Below are 20,408 nucleotides of genomic sequence, written 5' to 3'. Positions count from 1 at the left end.
ACCAGTTAGCATTTTTATATTGTGATCATATTCTACTGCGGAACTATTTAAATTAAGAAATTAAATAACATTGGTTTGGTATTCTTTAACCATCAGCCAAATTAAAAACAAAAACACCATTTTGCTATATTACTGCTTTCTTCTATTGTAAACTTATAAAAGATTATTTCATTTTTTGGTTTTCAATGTACCATTTTGTTATATACCCGGTATGTTAGATAAATTAGGTCACCCACCATTCAAAATTTTTCTTTCCTTTTAAATTAGTGAAATTACACACAAGTTATAATATATTTATACAATGTTTTAAGCAATTTATCCCAAAAATTAAAATATTTATTTTACGTCAAAGGCCAGCTGTAAAAGTTTTTTTTTAAGTAAAATCTAGGGTGTCTATCAATGGAAGATAATAAACTAAAGTTATCAAAGTTACCATTTACATAACCAGAAATAAAATTTTATTTCATTTCAGGCTTCTCAAATGGGAATTTAAAACTACTTTTCTCAAGTGGAACAAAAATTAAAAACATTATGACAAACAAATGGAAGAATTTAAATTTACACTAAAATTACTTTGGCAGCAAACCTTTGACACATTTTTTTTTAGATCTTTGGCCACGATATTGCCTAAATTACGGGTGTAAATAATTACATAATGTAACCTACCCATTCATAACTCTTAAAATTATTTTGTTTTACTTTCTTGTACAGAAATTTAAAAATACCTGGATTAAATGGAAGATATTTTGTAGCGCAGTATATTAGTGACCTAAAAAACCAAAACGGGTTTCAAATTAACATTTCTGACAAATCTAAGCAATGTTTTTGTTTCCCTTCCAAAGGTAAAGAAATGCAAAAAACAGTAACATAATTTTTACGTATTTAACTTACAAAAATTATTTTTGGTTTAATTTAAAATCTGTATAACTGTGTTGTGAGATGACATTTCAATTTTGAAAGGTTAAAATGTTATCACACAGTCTAGTTATCTATAATAAATAAAGTTTTTAAACTAAATAATCACTCATATTACGTTCAAGTACGCAAAAATTATTTTAAAACATGAAAAATATCCTTAAAATTTTAACATCAACATTGTCACTTATTTCAAAGATTCGCCAGACTTTCTTACAACAAATTATATAAATAATTTTTGCAACAGTTTAAAAACCATGCAGTGGTGGTGGTACATTAGACAAATGACATTTTAAGAGAAAACCCGGCCAAAAGACACATGTAAAAAAAGCTAAAGCCCTGAAGATTAAAATGAAAAAGGAACACAAAGTGGATGACTTTTCCTTTTTCTGAGTAAAAGGCTGTATTTTAGTTATATTATTGAGGTTTCTCAGTTGGGTACCTGCTTTAATCCTTTGGAAAAATAAATACCCAGCGCATTTTTAAACGCCCTACTTTTTTCATTGAAACCAACTTGGCACTAAATATTTTTTGGCTAAAACTAATTAGTTTTTCAAAACCCATTGGAATAATACACATATCTATAAATGTAAAATTTTACCAGATATTTTTTTTTATTACGACTACACGCCTCATAATTAACTGGATTAGAGGGTTTAAAGATGCGCTATAACACTTTGGTTGTAGAAATTTACGAGGAGGTATAGTGTTTTTGTGGTGAAAGCCATTTCTTTAAAATAAATGTTTGACCTCAAAGAGATGGCTAACAAATTATTGCGTATAAATTTAAGGGCCCAGAGTTATTTAAAGTTAGATATACATATATAAACAAATAAACACATGGAAAACCAGGATATATATCATCAAACATTCATATATATGGCAAATTTAAAATTACGCTTTGCTTAATTTTCAATAAAATTTAAAGTACCATTTTCCTATGATACTGTACCATTTTTTAAGTTACGCGAGTAAAATTGAAAAAGCATTTTGCTAAACAACCATCAAGTTGAGTGGTGGTTTGCCTCTACTAATAACGAACTATCAAATTGCTAGTTTGCTTTAAATCCTGATAATAAAGCAATTGCAAACACTCACTAATAATTTGTTGAGCTGCGCTACTTCTAATTACAAACTATGTAATTCAGATCTTTCAAAATATTACCCACTAAAAGCAAACCCAATATTATATATATATATTCTTTAACATAGAAACTATCCCAAATACTTTTTAAATAAAATTAAAAATGATCTAAATCTGAGGTTATTTAAGTAGCCAAAAAGTACGCTTTCCTATTCAGCTAACCATAAAATTACACAACCTAATACCGCAATTGAAAACTTTTGGTCTTTAGAATATATTTTTTTGTGTGGCTGGTCAAAGAGGCAAAACTCGACCAAAACTTTTTTCCCTTTTAAGGCTATTTGTACTTAGTTTCTAGTAGGGGTTATATTCCTATCCCTACGAGCAGCTAAAGTTAGACTATAAACCCTACCAAGTGACTCAAAAAGGAAGAAGGGGGCTTCAAGTGTTTCGACATTTTGGCGATATTCGATATTTACCAATGAAAAACGTTAAACACCCACCTAAAATAGGACTAGGATTTATAAAAACCAACCAAGAGACTTGGTGAAAAAGAAAAAGTTAAAGAGCGTAAAACCCTTTCTTTAAAAATACAACAACGCCGTAGCTACGCCAGGGTAGATATTGAATATCAAAATTAATATCAACCGGATATTAATATAGTTATAAGTTATTAGATACTAGTAGATTAAATTAAAAAGGGGGGGGGAGGATAGTGATAAATGCCATTTTGCTTCAGTTTCACCGTACTGAAAAAATCGTCTATCATCTGTAGATTTTTACTTTTTACAAACACTGACATTAAATAGTTTTATTTTAATACGGCACTGACGAACTAAAATATTAATAACCCAACCGTATTATAAGCGATTCTATTAAATAGATCCGCTTTTCTTAGGTTATGTATTAAATATCTCAAACCTAAAAACATTTGCGTATCGTTTTGAGTAAGGCTGGTATTTTACCCGAAGCTTTTTATTTTAATATTAATAAACCAGAAACACGTATTAAAAAAATTACACCCAATCTCGACTTCTTATGCAAATTAGAAGCAACTTTACTTCTGGCAAACGTATTATGACCATTTCTTGCTATCTGACACTTCACTCTTTTTTATATCACGTTTTAATAGGCTTTTAAAATTAAAATTTCACCCCAAATTATCACTAAAAAATGTAGAAAAAAATATATACCATAGCCTATGATTTTGAAATCGAGCCGTAACACGAAATGGTATATTTTACATATTTCTCTTTTAAAAAATTCCCACTTGAAGATTTAATAAATATAAAAGACAAAAGATCAAGTCCCCCCTACTAAACTCTAAAAAAAAAAAAAAGAAACAGCACTCGCTCACGTTTCCGTTTTGATATTGATGAGTCGATTTGATTCCTCCTCTTGAAGCTCCATTAACATCATGTTGTCTGTATCAAAACTGCCATTGTTTGACTCCCGAGAAGTATCACTGTCGACTTCGCAACTCAGATCCAGCTGAGGTTCTACGTCGATATTTGACTGGCTTTGAGCCATACTACTCAGGTGCTGTTGTAAAATGGCCACTGAAGATTGCTGGCCTTGTTGACCGCCTGTAGTCGTAGTTATGCCGTGCGAATTGCCAAAGTTTATGGCCGGTGGCAGTCCCGTGGACCAGCTATTGTTTGATGCGTTGGGCAAAAAAGACATGGCCATGGCTTGTTGAGACACACTACCCCCGGAAGAAGCTGCCATGGCTGCGGCTGATTTCAATTAAAAATTAACTGATCAAATTAAAATTAACAAACAATCAAATTTTGTAAAAAATAAAACTTACCATGCTGCTGTCGCATCAGCTTTTTCGCTTCTTTCCTTCTATTATTAAACCAATTGCTTACTACAGCCGGTGTTAATTTTTCTTTCTCTGATAAAAATCGATCTGCAAGTTCAAAAACGTCACTACACATTCGTATAACTTCCTTTTATTCGCTTGCAAAAATTATACCAATAAAGCTCCGTCTCACAACGTCAGAGCACAAATAATATATTAATAAAGCTCTGTCTCACAACGTAAGAGCACGAAGCTTATATTAATAAAACGCCGTCTCATAACGTAAGAGCACGAAGATTATACTAATAAAGCTCTGTCACACAATGTGAGGGCACAAAGATTATACTAATAAAGCTCCGTCTCCCAACATTTTATATTTCTTCTATTTAATTAATTTTAGTTTAAAAAAACCAATTGGAAGTAGAGATGGGCGTGCTCGCCTCTTCAAACAGCTCCCGCAGTATTGGCTGACATTAAAAATGAGAAGAGCGCAGCCTCCAAAATATGGTTTTTGCCCATCTCTGATTAGAAATACCTTCAAATAAGGCAAAAAGACAAAATTTTATATATGTACCTTTACTGACTGCCCGATTGCATTCCTCCATAATCTTTTCTCTCGTATCATTATCTGGATATGGATCTTTCTCGTAGTATTTCTCCAAGATAGCCAAATGAGCGGCTTTAAATGTAAACCTTTCCCTCTTCAAGGGGATCAAATCTCCTGAATCAGAAACCATTCTCTTAACACCGGAGTTGGGACACAATTGGGCTACAATGAATTTAGTGTATAATCATCATAAACTCTTTTACACTAATTGGCAAAACCAGAAGTTTTAAAAACAAGATGGAACGTAAAACTTACAAGTTAGTTCATATGTCTTAAAAAATTCTGATTTGGACAAAAAGAGTATGGAAATAAAATTTATTACCGGTACCTAATTTCCAAGGGTTATTTTTGCATGTCAAATACCAAGTATAAAACATATTTTTGGTTCGTTCTGACATGTCTGAAGTATCTCCTCGAAAGAATCGGCTAACGTACGCTTGACTCATTTTAGTCATTTCGGCTATCATAGTCTGCTTGATGTTATACCTCATCACGAAATTTCGAATTTCCCCCAATATTTGTTCTTCAGATTTTTTACTAGACATAAACATAAAACATTAAGACTTAATATTGATAATCTTTGGAAAAAAATTATTATATTTTGATTAAACCTTTTGAGCTCTTCTAGCTCTTGAAAAATATCATCTTGATAGAAATCCATGGGATTTACCAAACACTGAAGAGGTACGACATCATTCGTTTTGATAGATTGGTCAATGGAGGAACACGAAGAAGAAGGTGTTGAAGCTAACGGTATTATTGTAATTTCACTCGGTAAACGTGATGTTGGAGAGGTGGCGGAATTGTTGGCGGGTGACATATCACCATTCTGCGTGTGACCATCAGTGTACGAGTCGCTACAAGAGGTGCTACTGCTATTTGGCCTACTAGATTGCATAGATGCTCTAAAAATAAAAGTTAATTATTTGGATCCAAATAAAAAATAACCATGTTGTATATTAACCTATCAATTGAAGAGCCATTGGTTAAATGGTTCGCTCCTGTGGAAGGAAGACTTTCTACTTTTGTTATTGTAATATTAAGTCCACTGGTATCATTTATACAAGGAGTTGAACTTTCAAAATTGCACGAAGACGAAACGCTACAGTTTGGATTGTTACTCGAAGAGAGGTGTTGCGCGATGCCCCTTTGAGAACCATTAGTCTTTTTGGTAGATTCACCATCTAAGCGTTCTAGTTGCTCAAATGCTTCTACAACTTGTTCTTTGGTGATACCAGTGTTGCGAAGACGTCGTATCAATTCAACTTGTTCAATTGTGAACAAGGTGTTTGCCATGACTCCAACCATTTAGTACATCAACAAAACACAAATTCCATCTGATTTGTCAAAATTAAAAATTGACATAAGAGTGAATATTATCAATAAACTGTTACTATAAATTTCATATAATTTAAAACTGGAAATAAATCTTTTAAAAATATGACTTTTGTTTAAAACTAAACAGCCATAAAATTCAGTTTTTCATGCTCTACATTTATTTTTAGAAACACAGGCTTAGCTAAAAATGTCGCCTGCAGGCAGGAATGCAGATTCCTGGATCATCAGATCAGATCATCATCATTAATTTTGTAGATCTATCCTATGATTAGGCCTAATAGATTCGATATAAATCGAAGCCCGATATTCATTCCAAAAAAGCCTTAGAGATAACTGCAGAGAAATACTTACTATAAATAAAACATCATGCTAATGTAGTTAAAGAAACTCCAAATTCGAAATCCAATAAAATTAAATTACTTTTTCTGACTAATAAAAAATGACGAGCTGCCATGTCAAAAGTTGTTTGACTTTTACATTGACATGTAAGATGGAAGCTATGAAGATTTGGGATATTTAGAATTTTTACTACTGTAAATTTTCTATAACCAAGTTAATGACGAGTAACAACTAGATACCAAATTTCTTGGAAATAGTTATAAAAAGTAGCAAAAGCAGACAGCAATACATAAATAGTACATGAAAACGTCAGTTACGCCATCTTCATAGAAATCTTTTACGCTTTGATATTTATTTTATTTTATTTTCATAGTCTTTTAAACCAAGCTTAGATGGCGACTCGTAAGTTGTGCTCCTTTATTAGCGTGAATTTCTTAAGAGTGACAAGTCTACGTAGCTACGATCTCGAAGGAAAGAACAACTTATTTGCATTTAATTTTACTACTAATATGGGAGATAAAATTGGGAATTCTTCTATAAAATTCTAAAATCCCTGAAGCTTTATGACAATCTAACCTAACAGTGAAATGAAATATTGAACCATTTATAATAATCTTAATAAAATTTTACAAGATAAAATGACGTAGAATATACCTATACAGGTATTGCCATCTTTTGTTAAATACATTTTTTTAATTGGAAAAATGTCGGATAGGGGCTTAAAACGCAAACTTCAAACTTCCAAATCACATAACAATCCAGCAGCAAATACCGTAAATAACACACCAACAAGTTTGTCTAAAGATGCCAACAACTTTGTAAAAGTAAGCTCCTTTTTAAAAGGCTAAAATTTCCTTCAATTTTATAAAACGTTTCAATAATCAAAGGCTTACATTGAATATTTAAGGTTTTTTAAGCAGTTTTGATGATTTCAGACAGTAGGAAGCCCCACACAGGAAAGAGATAGCCAAAGAAAAAGCCGCACTCGTCCCAAACCAGTGTTTTTCTGGAGTAATGCCGATGTCATCAAATGGCTGAGAAGATGTTGTCAAGAATATCACGCTCTTTATGCACCGTATTTTTTCGAACATGACATTACAGGTGCAATGAAATTCATTGTGTAATTTATTTTAGCCCATTTCCTTGATATTTTTGTTTTGACAAATTAGGAAGATCACTGGTTCGAATGACAGATATGACATTAGAAAAAATAGGAATTACCGATAGGCATCACAGAGAAGAACTTTGCACTGAAATATTGAAGTTAAAGTTAAAGAGTGATATTGTAGAGATGAAAGATCTGGAGAAGAAGAAAGGTTGGAACTTTATTAAAGGGTCACAAAATCATTTGAATATTACTACTACTGGCGCCAATCTCCGGAAATAGGACTGAAAAAATGTCAAAATATAATTGGTCGTACCGGCTATAAAGAGGTATTAACTACCTGAAATTAGTGTTGAATTTTTTTTAAATGATTCTGTGGCCTTTTAAATATATTATTTAGCAATAAACTAAAATATTGTGAATTTAGGTTTGTGCGGGTCGCCTTCCTATTCTGGACCTGGAATTGAATTCAATTCTATCGGGACGAGTTAGCCAAGAAATGAAGAGGAGGCCAATTTTAAAAAATCTAATTTATATCTTTATTGTCTACCAGTTTGCTTGTTTTTTTTACTTTGTTTGCAAATACTTTAACTTTTGTATACATAAATGTCATTAAAATGTTTTTAAAACAGAAGGAAAAAATAAATATATACTATTACTCATTTAAAAACTTTGCAATATAATTTTCAAACTAGTTTAATCTTTAAAATAATTTTTTTTTACACTTTCAAAACTTAAATTTTCCTACAGTTTAGAATATGGCAGTGAAAATAAGTCATAATAAAAATTAAACCCAATAAAATTATGCAAATTTAATTTGAGCCCCATTGGTTTTTATAGGTCTATAATAATAAATATAAAATTCCTAAATAACAGTTGTATTTTCCAGAGTAGACCTAGATGAAATAGACGCTTCAATAAAACATCTCCAAGGAAATTACTGAGAAGTAATATTTCCCGAGAGCCAGGACCTACAAGATACTGTTTATATAGTGCTTGTTGAAATATTGGAAACTTTTCACTTGTGCGGTATGCAAAAAGTGTTTCCTTTTAACCGGGTAGCTTTTTTTAACGTAATAAGGCTTAACAAAAACACAACGTTCTATTTACAGGTGAAAAGTTACAATTATATCAACAAGCACTATATAAACAGAGACTTGTAGGTTCTGGCTCTTGGAAATATTACTCCTTGCCAATTTCCTTGAAGACGTTTTATTGAATCGCCTATTACGGACGAATAGCGCCAACGCCTCTAATGACGTCATTGTCGGTAGCGACTTGGATAGGCCATTTCAGTTTTATTCATGACATCAAAGATACATTTATTCCTCGATTTTCAGGAAAATGAAAAGTAACACGAAATTAAACCCGGCAATAACACGCGTAGGGAAAATTTAGTCCACTTTCTGTTGCCCCTCCCTGCCCAAAGGGTTTCAATATTGGCCACTCCTTTCTAGGAGGACTGGAGATGACAACAAAACTGTGTAAAGATATTTAAACCCTGGGCGTTCTCCGTACGCGTTTTATTATATTGATGTTCCGAAGCCGCTCTTACATAAGGCTGGCTATTCGTTTTAGTTTTGGGTATACCAAGAGTATAATTGGGTACCTAAAAATATACTTCATAGCGTACAGTCGTCTGCTTTTTAATCACAAAACGTAAACCTAGATGGCGATGGTCTGTGCCACGAAAATAGAACGCAGACAAACATTCGCCACAAAGTATGCGACGATGGGCTTAGAATCTTTGCCTTCCCATGTTCTTAGGTACCTGAATTCATTCTTGATTATACACAATTATTTTTCATCTTTATAATCACTCCAAACTCATTGTCAGAGATGATACCAAGTCACTCAAATTGGGTAGGATTTAAACTTTGATTGATTACAAGATTATTGGGGTATCCATTAGATTGACCGAACATTTTACATTCTTCTCGAAAAGGGAGTAATTTCATTTAAGTTTAATAAAGTTAAAAAAATTGGAAAATTGTTTGATTATGTGCCAACTTTGTCCTTTGCAGGAGCTTTCCAATTTTATCACAAAACAAAATAATGATTTGTAACACGGCAGTTTATGAGAAATATTCTGTTGCCAAAAAACACACATTTAACTAAATATGGCTTCTCTAATAAATCGATCCCATCCGGTCATGGTAACAAGTGTGCGGCAGTCGGAAACGTGGCGCCATCCCTTGATTCATTGCTGAACTATTAATTAGCAGAACTTTAACGACTCTAAGAATCGGTTGTCTGCTAAATATGGTTTCTACAACGAATATAGAGATGGCAAAAACATTCGTCCGTTATGACAGGAATTTGAAGTACGTGGAATCTCTAGTAAAAATTTCCAATGTAGGATGGGAACGTCTTATTGGCTCACGTTAAAAGTTTCAGGAGATTTCCACTAATGATTTAAGCCCATGAAAGCTCAAGGACAACTGGCGCTAACCAATCAAACGGCAACCATCTGAATATTTTCATAACATTTTGTTTGTTTGCGCAAAGCGGCAATTGTAATCTGCTTGATTGTACGTTTCATTGGAATAATTTATGGTAAAAGTGTTTAAAAAATTTTCATTACTTTTAGCCCCTACGAAATAAATCACATTTTTTCCATTAAGTTAAGATTTTTAGGTTTTTCAAACTTTACTATATGAAATCTAATTCCGAAGCGAATTGAACGTACTAAGAACGAAACGCGGTATCACTTGTTTTAAAGTAGCACCAAAAATAAAAAATAAACCCATTGTTTCAGGTTAACAATTACCGTAACTTGAGGATAAGAGGCTTGAAATAAATCGTGATAATAAGCGTGATCTAATAAAAAATATGGCGGAGAATGTTAGGCCCTAATTTCCTTCGTGAAATGCCTCCCTCCCCCCTCCAAATTTGACTGCTGATTGTATTTTCAAATGAGATATTTAGTTTTCGCGGAACAAATAGTTACACGAGTGTCTGTTTTTTCCCTCTCAATTTAAAGTCTCCTCGTTCTGATTTCGTTGTCGGATCGGTTGTCATTGACGCCATTGTGACGTAATCGGTGTCCTGGGTCGTCCCTCTTACCCCAAACACCAACTATGAACATTTCGATGTCACATTCGTTTTCGCCTCTCAAAATCCTGAAGTATCCGTCTTCGCCCCATTGACGGCCCCATGAATTGGTACACAACTGAAATTAGGAAAAAATAATTAAGCTCATACGCTCCGTGTTAACAGAAGTACTTAGTATATCTCTTACGAGAAAAGTAGTCAACTAGGATTTAAATATTGAATGCGTATTTTTGCAAGGTCAAGGCAGTTTTCAATTTTTGAGATTTTTCTGGCAAATCGTAAACCAATAAGTTTATAATATTGTTCCATAAGTTGGTCATTGGGGAATATTTCACTGAGAGCTAGTAACCGAGTGACGTCATCACAAGAATAAAATATCCCCCTACCGAGGCGCTGTCAAAAGCTACGTATGACGCGGGAGCAAGCGGACGCAAAACGGCGACGAAGCCCGTAATGCAGTCTGTCTTGTGAATAGCTCTCAGCAAATATAATCTAGACTACGCTCTCAGTAAAACCTTTGCATGTGAAGAATAGGAAGTGTCACACTTAAGTAACAATACTTATAGTAAACCGTATTACGGCTCACAATGAACCGCTTGTATTACTCCGCCTATCGAAGTGAAATTGAAAAATTACATTACTTAAGGCCAAAAGTGACATAATTATCAAAAGTGTGCGAGTTCATATACTTTTCAATGCTAAAGATTTACTGAATGCTGTTATATCGAGATAGACCACATAGAAGGCTAAGCTAGGATGGACGATGCGCACCCTTTTTGATTTGTTCTTTCGTTTTTTTTAATAAAACGTAAATAGATGGCGGTAGCATTTCCGTCAAGTGGGGAAAAAAAATCAGCAAGACTACTAGCTTCCCCCAAAAACTATATATACACTAGACAGGCGTCTCCATACCAAAAACTTGTTAACACTTTCGAAACGCGACAGAAGCTTCTGACCAGCCGCTAGAGGCGCCACTAGTAGCACTTCTGAAGCACGGGGAGAATTTTGACTAGCGGCTGCTATAGTATGCAAGCTCAGCCACTGAATACGCCAGTCTATGTAGCGCCAGTTTTTCCTTAATTTTCGAAGCTCCCGCCAGGCGACCCTATTTCTGCATTTGAACTTCATTCCCTCCCAAATGAATACCGTGCCTCCTCCCCTCCCAACTTTTACTTAGCGAGTAAAATAATACTATTTATAATAATCAGCTAGGCAGCACCTTAGGCCTAAGTCATCAAGCTACTTTTAAAGCCATTAATTCAGGTGGCCGGGTCACATTGTGAGCCAACAGCTCCCTACCAGACTTGTAAATAGTGTATATTTTTACGAGAGTTCACGGGACTCGGACCCCTCCGCCGATCCATTTTTTCGACGAGTCCAGGACTCTTCCCCCTTTTTTCGCCCCCCTCGTTTAAATTTATATGTTCTTTAATCTCTCTTTAGTCCTTCATTTTATATTCGAAAATAAATGTCACCTAACCAGGCTAAGCCTATAAAATTTTTATTGTAATTATAAACGAGACAGTCAGAAATCGAACGGCAGCATTATTTCATTATATATTCTCAACATCAAAGTATACATATTTTTATATATATTCGTGATCGGGTAAATTAAAATGCTCGTAAATATTTTCACAATTAATTTACCTATTAAAGTCTTCATTTCAAACCCATCGGACTTAATTTTATTTCTACCTTTATTAATTTTAATAAAACAAAATTTTGGTCTTCAATGGCACTGTGCTTAATAGAATACAGAGCAAGACTAACGATGTATGAAAATGATTCCCCAATCCCCACACGGGCCACACCTGGGGGCCTATTCTGTAAATATTCGAAATCCAATTTTCGATCGAAAACTAGATTTCGAACTTCGAGATCTCGACGAATGGTATTCGGTAAAGAATTCGAATAAGCATAAATCAATGTAAATTGTCGAAGTCGATCTCGACATGGTATAGGGTATCGAGATCGAATTCCCATTCGATTTTTAACAGAATCGCCCCCATAAGTTAGAAGAGGTTTTTCCCTGGTAGGCCCAAGTTTTCCAAATTTTTCATTGGTCATTGTCAATTTCTATAGGCCTCACAGATAAGTAGTTAGGGGTCAGGGGAGCTCTAGCTCCGTGGGGAGTCCGACTAATATTCGGAGAGCTGAAATAGTGGCGGTCAGTATACACTATACAGATGTCTCAAAGAGAAAAATAATTCTACTTTTTATTTAAATCTCGAAATTTTTCCTCTTTTTACACAGCTAACGATATAATTTGAGGGAGTCACGTGGACTCTTTACCCCCTTCTAAAGACATTTTTTTAGGAGTCCCGGGGTTTTTGACGCGTGGACTGCCGCTATTTACAAGTCTGCTCCCTACACTCACTATTACCAAAGATAATTTAAACTCGTACCCTAGATTCGAAATCACTCTCTCGCGCGTTGCCGATAGCGTTTACCCACTTCCCGCTGGAACTCAGAAAAAATTCGCTCCGTGGTTTGCGCCTTAACGCAACCTATGGAGCCCGATTTTTCAATGGGAAAGCTCTCAGTATTCGAATCTAGGGTACGAGTTTAAATTATCTTTGGTAATTGGGACTTGGCAGCATGACGTCACGCAGTACCCTTGGCTATGGCCGCCATGCTTGTAATATTTTTTTTTTCAATTGAAAAAAGAATGGGTGACGTATTATATACGTCATGCTGTCAAGTCCCTATGAATTATTTCGCCTTGCAAAATGTAGTTAAGAAAATCAGCGAGAGACTGTGAATGTACATGTTTCAAGAGGTTTCGCGACCGAAACGAGCCTAGGTGGCTTAACGGCGCTATCTTCTCAGCGGTAGCGTCTATGATAGCGTCTGCTACAGACAAATTAAAAGGACATAAGAACGTTTTTTCTTAAATAAACTTATCAAAATATAAGCGAACGATGCCAAAATTATATTAAAAGTATAATTATTTATTAAGTCAAATTTACGAATAACGATGAGGAAAAACTAATAGCGTCAGTCTGCTTTAGTCGCTACCTATCTAGGTTTCAATGGCGAACCAAAGGGGGCGCAGCTATAGTTTTCGGTCGCGAATATCATGAGCAGTATCAGGAAAATGACTACTTCTCCATGAGAGACATTATATACTTCTGATAGGAAGTATTCATAAAATCAGAAGTAAATGAACCGAAGTTATCAGACTGCTATACTCCCCATGTTGGAAGCGTTTTCCTTATGTAGTTATATTTTGACCTCGAATTTAAAATTTTGCGCGCTCCTAGGCAAAAAAAAGGGTTTTTGTTTTTATGAAACCATTTTTTATACATAGAAATAGCTATACCCACAATTCCCAAGTGCAATTTATCGCGTCAAAAGACGGGAATTAGTATTTTTGGCTCGATTTTATCATCATTTTCATAAGGAATACACTTTTACGAAGTCGGCCATTTCATTACAGGCCTAATTTAAAATAGTACAGGCAAGGGCGCCTGCACGTGCTTATCAGCTCGAGACGTCGCGTGCACTTGACCGCGTGAAGCGGCCTTGCATGCACTATTTGAAATCAGACCTGTAATAAAATGGCAGCTCTCACAAATAAGGATGTAAAAGAGTGTATACGCCCTCCGATTCTTAGCACTATTTCGATAACTTCGGTTCATTTACTTCTGATAAAATGAAACGAGTACTTACCCAGTATTTAATCGGCCTTCCACTAGATCGGTCCACTCCCCAACTAGAAATGGATGGAAACATTTTTGTAACTAACTAAACAATGAATTTCTTCGAAAACCTTTTACCCCAAAATCCTGACTGAATGATATCCGTGTTGTCTGAATTCAGATGGCATATTGTCGGTCATCCTGGCTTTGCGATAAACGCCGTAACGATACACGAAAAAGTCTTCGTGGACCGCCAGAGTGGCTTGAACGGGTCCGTTGGCGTAAATCTCCTGCATGATCGTTTCTTCCTGCAGGGTGAAACGCGCGTATGAACTCCTCTATCTGGCAAAACTCTATAATTCGTCGTATACCTTAGGCGAGACTCGATATGGTGGGGTGGAGAAATGCAATTTCTCTCTCCTGCTACTTCCGGGACATACGACTTCTTCGTGGTGGAACCTCCTGGCTCTGCAGGAACCAACTTGACTGGTATTTCCGCTCTCGTAGGGGAAACATTTTTCCGTGGCCACTCTGGAGAAATGGTAAACCAGCAGCGAACCGATTAAATCGGCGAATCGTAAAAACATTTCCCGCGATGCGGAAGCGATAAATACTCGGCGGGGACTTACCCCTTCTTCCTGAGATACCACCAAGCCCGATCGAGGTGACCCCCGTCGCAGCCTCTCTGCTTCCGGTTTTGACACGAGATGAGATGCTGCGCTGAAAGCCTCTCGCGCTCCACACCGTCCGATTGAATGGCCAACCGATCGCTAGCCACCGCTGACATCCAAAGAGAACGCATTTTTACCAAAGTATAAAACCTTTCCCCATCCTACTCCGCGACAAGCTAAATCCCCCGTCTAACGCTTGGCCTTTTTTATAAAGCTTGGTGGATGCGTGAGGAAGCTATAAGGTGGAAACTGAGTGAGCTTACCGGTGGTGGAAATGGCCCAAGAACTGCCGCAGTTACCCTGATCCATGATGGGCTGGATGAGTCCGGGCCATCGTTGTCTCGAATCGAAGTTCTCTGGCAATGGGACGCGATGGTCGACATGGATTTCGCTCATACTCATCGTCTACCAAAACACGTCGAAGAACTTATCATTAATTCATTGCTTGCTTAAAATAAAACAAGTATACTTGTTTTATTCCTCCAAGGTCTACGTATACGCGATTTACGAGGTAACCGCCCCCTTTTTGGAGGCTAGTGCTGTGGAAGCTACCGGCTTCGATGCACCGACAAGGAATGTCAGCCAATGAAAAAGGCGTGCCGACATCTTATGACGGCGCCCACAGAAATGCTCTCGTAAATCCCGTATTAGCATCAGAGATAATGGGCGCGCGCTTTTTGAACGTAAATAAAACGCAGATAAAATGTCACGCGACGTGGACGGTGGAAGTGACGTAACGCTGCGATACGGTTACGTAACCTCTGGTGGACAAATTTCATCACCATAAGCTAGGAATTTTTGGCGTTAGAATCCAGCAATGTATCTTTCGATTTAATTCATTCTTCCCTTCAAGAGTCAATTCAATATTCCGACTCTAAGCGTTGAAATGTTCAACAAGCCTTTGCTGAACATTAAAACAAGCTAATAGTGGAGATATTTCGATCCTGACAGTTCCAAAGACTAGTAGCAGCTCGCGGAAATTTTTAATTTTTAATTTATACGATTCTTATTAAAGAATTAAAGTTGCCAGAATAGTTAAGAGGGTTCGCACAAAATTTCCACAATTAAATTTCCTGACATTTCCAGGTTTTCCCTGAAAAATTTGTCAAGTTGTCCCTGACCCTTTTTGTAGAATAAATGAAGGGTTTCGGGCAAATTCTTGCAAAATATTTATTATGTATTTTTAATACATCTTTCCAAAATAAATCTGCCTAATTTGGGGGGTCATTTTCCAATTCCCTGACTTTTAGGGGCCATTTTCAAATCACTTGACTTTTAGGGGCCATTTTCAAATCACTTGACTTTTAGGGGCCATTTTCAAATCACTTGACTTTTAGGGGCCATTTTCAAATCACTTGACTTTTAGGGGCCATTTTCAAATCACTTGACTTTTAGGGGCCATTTTCAAATCACTTGACTTTTAGGGGCCATTTTCAAATCACTTGACTTTTAGGGGCCATTTTCAAATCACTTGACTTTTAGGGGCCATTTTCAAATCACTTGACTTTTAGGGGCCATTTTCAAATCACTTGAATTTTAGGGGCCATTTTCAAATCACTTGACGTTTAGGGGCCATTTTCAAATCACTTGACTTTTAGGGGCCATTTTCAAATCACTTGACTTTTAGGGGCCATTTTCAAATCACTTGACTTTTAGGGGCCATTTTCAAATCACTTGACGTTTAGGGGCCATTTTCAAATCACTTGACTTTTAGGGGGCATTTTCAAATTATCTGACTATTCCCCGACATTTTGTGGCCATTTTCAAATTCTTTAACTATTCCCGGGAATTTTGGGGCTATTTTCAAATTTTCTGACTATTCCCTGGAATTTTTTAGGTTATTTTCAAATTATCTTACTATTCCCTGATATTATGGGGCCATTTTCAAATTCTCTAAATATTCCCTGATATTATGGGGCCATTTTCAAATTCTCTAACTATTCCCTGATATTATGCGACCATTTTCAAATTATCTGACTATTCCAGGTTTTCCAGGTCATGTACGAGCCCTAGGTAATGGCAAATTTAATATTGTACGTTACTTATGACGCAACAAAAATCACTTCAAGAAGCGCTGAAAGTTGGTAAGAATTCTAGGCCTTTCTGGCAATAATAATAAAAATTCCTTTCTTCTGGTTCCGCTTTGAAATAAATTAATCGGAATAATTCATATCGACTTTACGAAGCCAAGCATTCGATTCGACGGGATAATTTCTAAGAATGATTTTCATGTGTAACCAAAATATAATTGTAGCGTATCAAACACACTTGTCGTGTTTCCCCGTCTAAATCCTAACTAATCCTTAATTAAAAACGGCGGAAATTAAAAAAAGTGTCCTCCATTAGTATTATTAATTATAATTTTAAACGAAAAAAGAGAGCCATCAACCACTTTCCTAATTAGTGCGAGGAAATTGCAGAACCCAAAAAGAGGAAAGAACGTTTTAATATCGTCCTGATCCCGGCCTGCACTCACTCTAGTCTCATTATTTCATTCTAGTTATATACCACAAATTATTTATTTATATGACGACTCTCGTAATTAAGTTAGAGCACAGTCAGGAAAATAAAATACAAAATAAACAGTATATTTGTGTAACTAATGAATTATAAATCGCTGTTGCTTAGTAACCCTTAATAAAAGTATCAGAGCGAATGTCTTAATTAGGTGCTTGTATATCGTGTTTGGAACTCAATTAGGCCTTATTTTTACACCTCAGTAGTCCTCTAGAACCGCAATCCTTTGGCGCAATTATCGAAGTCATTAGAAAGGATTAATTGAAAAGATAAATTTTGTTCTGTTAATTTTATTATTTTGATCAAAGTTTGTTCTCGTCGAGAAATGATTTAGGCTTACTGAGGTCTTTCAAATCGTTAGTTCTCTGTAATCCTAAAAATGTTACCCATCTTTAGGCTTACTAAGGTTTTAATCCTAAACATTTTACCAATCTAGTTTTTAGACCAGATACTATCTACTACCTAAGACCCTCCCCTCTCAGACGGAAACGCTCCTTTTTCAGCCAATTCTATAACGCCATCTTGTATCGGTCGTAATAACTACTTTTCTTCTATCCTTCGATACATACTATACTCAGTTGCAGGTTAAGAAGGGCAAAATATCTAGTACATTTAGTGGAAATATACTAGCACGAATTTCCGGTAAATCAGAGGCGGGAATTTCAAATATCGCCTATTTCCCGTTAAATTCCTAAAGGTCCCTACACGTGTTATATTAATCCATTTTAGAAATGTCTATTTCGTAAGTTTCAAAGTGACCAATAAATATTTAATGTACATTATTATTTTTAAACTTCATTATAGCGTAATTTTAGTATTATGCTAATAAACAATCATCAAATTGCACGTCTATGTACGTCAACGTGGTGATCCCGCCATTACCCGTTCTATACTTACCCTGGACTCCCCAAATGGAATACTGTTAGGCATGCCTCACTCGTAGTACTTAAAATAAGTTATTACAACTGTTTTTAAATTTTATCTATATTAATTAATTAATTTACACTTTGAAATATAATGTAATAGACGGTATTTTCCTAAATTATATAACGCGCGCTGGTATACTTAAACAATCAACCGTAAACAGGCAAAAATCAAAATTCCCGCCGCCGATTTACCGGAAATTCGTCCGAGTATCTTTCCGCCAAATGTACTAGACATTTTTCCTTACTTAACCTGCAACTGAGTATACCTAGTTATTAAAAAGATTTGATTTAGATCCTGCAACTTTATTAAAACTTAATTTAGAGATTTCAATCTTGAATTAATCATAAATAAGTCAAATGTTAATATAGTTATTCAATTATGGTGTCAAGAAAAATGAAATCATATATAATTCCCCAACAGATGCCAATGCCATTTCAAATATAGACTCCGCCCATATACTCTTACCCTCAAAACAACCAGACTTTTACGTTCTCAGTATTCCTAAGTGGGTTTTTGCGAGGGGCAGGTCACTTCCATTTTGGGTGCGTCTTAATCATAGTAAAATGATTAAATCAGGGTAATCACGATTTAATAATTCTAATCATGATCTAATCTTTTAATCAGGGTAATCACGATTTAATAATTCTAATCACGATCTAATCTTTTAATCATATTTAAAATTTTAATTAGATTTAATCATTTTAATCCCAATTTAAACTTTTTAATTAGATTTAATCATTTTAATTAGATTTAAACATTTTAATTAGATTTAATCATTTTAATCACAATTTAATCAATATAATCGGTCGAATCGAGATTTTATCGAGCACGGTAAATACGAAATAATAATTATAATCGAATATTAAATTATTCTAATCAGCTCGTTCTAATCACGCACAATTATAATCATTCCAATCACCAATTTAATCATCCTGATTCTCGTTTTAATCGCGATTTAATCATTTAATCATGATTAAATCAGATTTAAACATTCTATTAATTGATTAAACATGATTTAATCAAAATAATCACGATTAAATCGGATTTAATCTTTCGAGGGGTGCATCGTTAATCAAGAAAGTGACCTGCCCCTCGGGTTTTTGTCCATGAATTAATACATCGCTTACCCCCTTTTCAGAAAAACTACTTTTTAGTGTTATATCTATAATAATAGCATTAAAAATCTAATAATTGAAATATACTAAAGAGAAGGTTAAAGGAGCATTATAAATGAAGTAATGAGTCAGTCTGATGTAAATGGATTGTTATTTTGAGTCACGTTTCTCGATTTTCTTTCACTTTCAGGTCTAAACGATAAATAAAACGTACAGCTTTAATCAGTGGCGTAGAAACCTTTAAGAAGTTGGGGGGCAAAGCGGTTTAAGCCTGGTGGTCTGGAGCAGTCCCCCAACGATAAAAATTTAACTCAAAAACGGGTCAGATGTAGTATTTTTGCATACTTTGGAACTTTTATGAATGAATTTAAATTGATAATTAACAGAAAAATATTTCAGTAACTTTTTAATTTATTTTGATACAAAACCTATATTTCTTATGAAAATTAAGGATGTTTGCTCTTAGTGTTGTTAATTTTCCGGAAAAATAAAAAAATGAAACATAAGTTACTTTTTAAGGGTTTTTAATGTTTTTAACTTTTCATTGATATAAAATGTCTAATATAAGTAAACATACTACAAAACATTAATAGTGTTACATTATTAATCAGTTTAAACTAGTCTAGAGGTTTAGTTTTACTTTCAGATTCGAAAAAATTAGGCTAAAATTCCGTTTTACTTAAATTTGCAAACAATATATTAGACTTATCATGGAATGAAATGTTTTCAGAAAAATACGGAAAATTTTCCGGAAAAAAGGCCTCTGTCATTTTCCGGAAAATTTTCCAACTTACAACACTATTTGCTCTATTAAGCCGTTCCTATACCTTTATGTCATAAATTTTAATTTGTAACCGAGCATAAAGTTGTGGGGAGGGGGGGCATTTTATTAGTTGCCCCCCCCCCAAGAAACTGTTTGGGAGGGGTATTGCCCCCTGCCCCCAGTTCCTACGCCCCTAGCTTCAATAAAACAATTAAGTTATTTTGGGAATTTTTAAAATCTATACAATGGACGTGAACTTTTTTATATTTAAATATTTACCCCGACGAGAAACGATTACTAAAGGCGGGGGGGGGGGATATTACCGGCTAATTAATTACCGTTAATTACTCTATTAATACTTACCGGTCTGGTGGGTTTGTAAGTTCCTAGTCGATAGCGAATGCCTTCGTCCAAAGTGCGACCCCAGAAGAGGGAGTAATTGGCCGCTTTCCACCTGCAGTTTTTTTAATCGAATCGAAACAGGGTTAGCCGCGCGCCGCCCAAAATGTCCGTCGAACAGAGAGAGAG

At 35.1% G+C, this 20,408-nt stretch overlaps 3 protein-coding genes across 8 annotated transcripts in view; 1 reads left to right on the top strand and 2 right to left on the bottom strand.

The window, feature by feature from the left end:
* Position 1: 1 nt before the first annotated feature.
* LOC149936375 (homeobox-containing protein 1-like) lies at positions 2-6,198 on the bottom strand. Of its 5 annotated transcripts, none has more exons than XM_090154620.1 (8): positions 6,100-6,198; positions 5,375-5,747; positions 5,022-5,315; positions 4,733-4,947; positions 4,378-4,572; positions 3,810-3,911; positions 3,357-3,735; positions 2-769 (listed from the first exon to the last, which is right to left on the bottom strand). In XM_090154620.1, the coding sequence occupies exons 2-8, from the start codon at positions 5,716-5,718 to the stop codon at positions 649-651; spliced, it is 1,650 nt and encodes a 549-aa protein (XP_090010746.1). In that variant the 5' UTR covers positions 5,719-5,747; positions 6,100-6,198; the 3' UTR covers positions 2-648. The 5 variants fall into 5 exon arrangements, with proteins under 5 accessions (XP_090010746.1, XP_090010748.1, XP_090010747.1 ...); XM_090154622.1 differs by having other exon boundaries at positions 4,378-4,524; XM_090154621.1 differs by having other exon boundaries at positions 4,739-4,947.
* A 483-nt stretch (positions 6,199-6,681) lies between these two features.
* Positions 6,682-7,824, top strand: ave (sterile alpha motif domain-containing protein aveugle). Its single transcript, XM_090180944.1, has 4 exons — positions 6,682-6,911; positions 7,023-7,188; positions 7,257-7,403; positions 7,620-7,824. The coding sequence occupies exons 1-4, from the start codon at positions 6,792-6,794 to the stop codon at positions 7,682-7,684; spliced, it is 498 nt and encodes a 165-aa protein (XP_090037070.1). The 5' UTR covers positions 6,682-6,791; the 3' UTR covers positions 7,685-7,824.
* The window catches only part of LOC149936373 (putative peptidase C1-like protein F26E4.3), a 110,658-nt gene continuing 98,074 nt past the window's right edge, over positions 7,825-20,408 (bottom strand). For both annotated transcript variants that reach the window (XM_090180943.1, XM_090180941.1), the window contains 7 exons: positions 20,244-20,334; positions 14,822-14,963; positions 14,517-14,667; positions 14,259-14,418; positions 14,026-14,195; positions 13,919-13,961; positions 7,825-10,364 (listed from right to left, as the gene is read on the bottom strand). In XM_090180943.1, coding sequence (XP_090037069.1) covers positions 10,170-10,364; positions 13,919-13,961; positions 14,026-14,195; positions 14,259-14,418; positions 14,517-14,667; positions 14,822-14,963; positions 20,244-20,334 — 952 coding nt within the window. In that variant the 3' untranslated portion in view covers positions 7,825-10,169. The remainder of the gene's footprint in view (positions 10,365-13,918; positions 13,962-14,025; positions 14,196-14,258; positions 14,419-14,516; positions 14,668-14,821; positions 14,964-20,243; positions 20,335-20,408) is intronic.

Source organism: Leiobunum rupestre, chromosome 7 (genome assembly GCF_980474605.1).
Source record: "Leiobunum rupestre chromosome 7, qqLeiRupe1.1.hap1, whole genome shotgun sequence".
Classification (NCBI taxonomy): Eukaryota; Metazoa; Arthropoda; class Arachnida; order Opiliones; family Sclerosomatidae; genus Leiobunum; species Leiobunum rupestre.
Note: the sequence above shows the minus strand (reverse complement) of the source record. Positions and strands in the feature narration are given on the sequence as shown.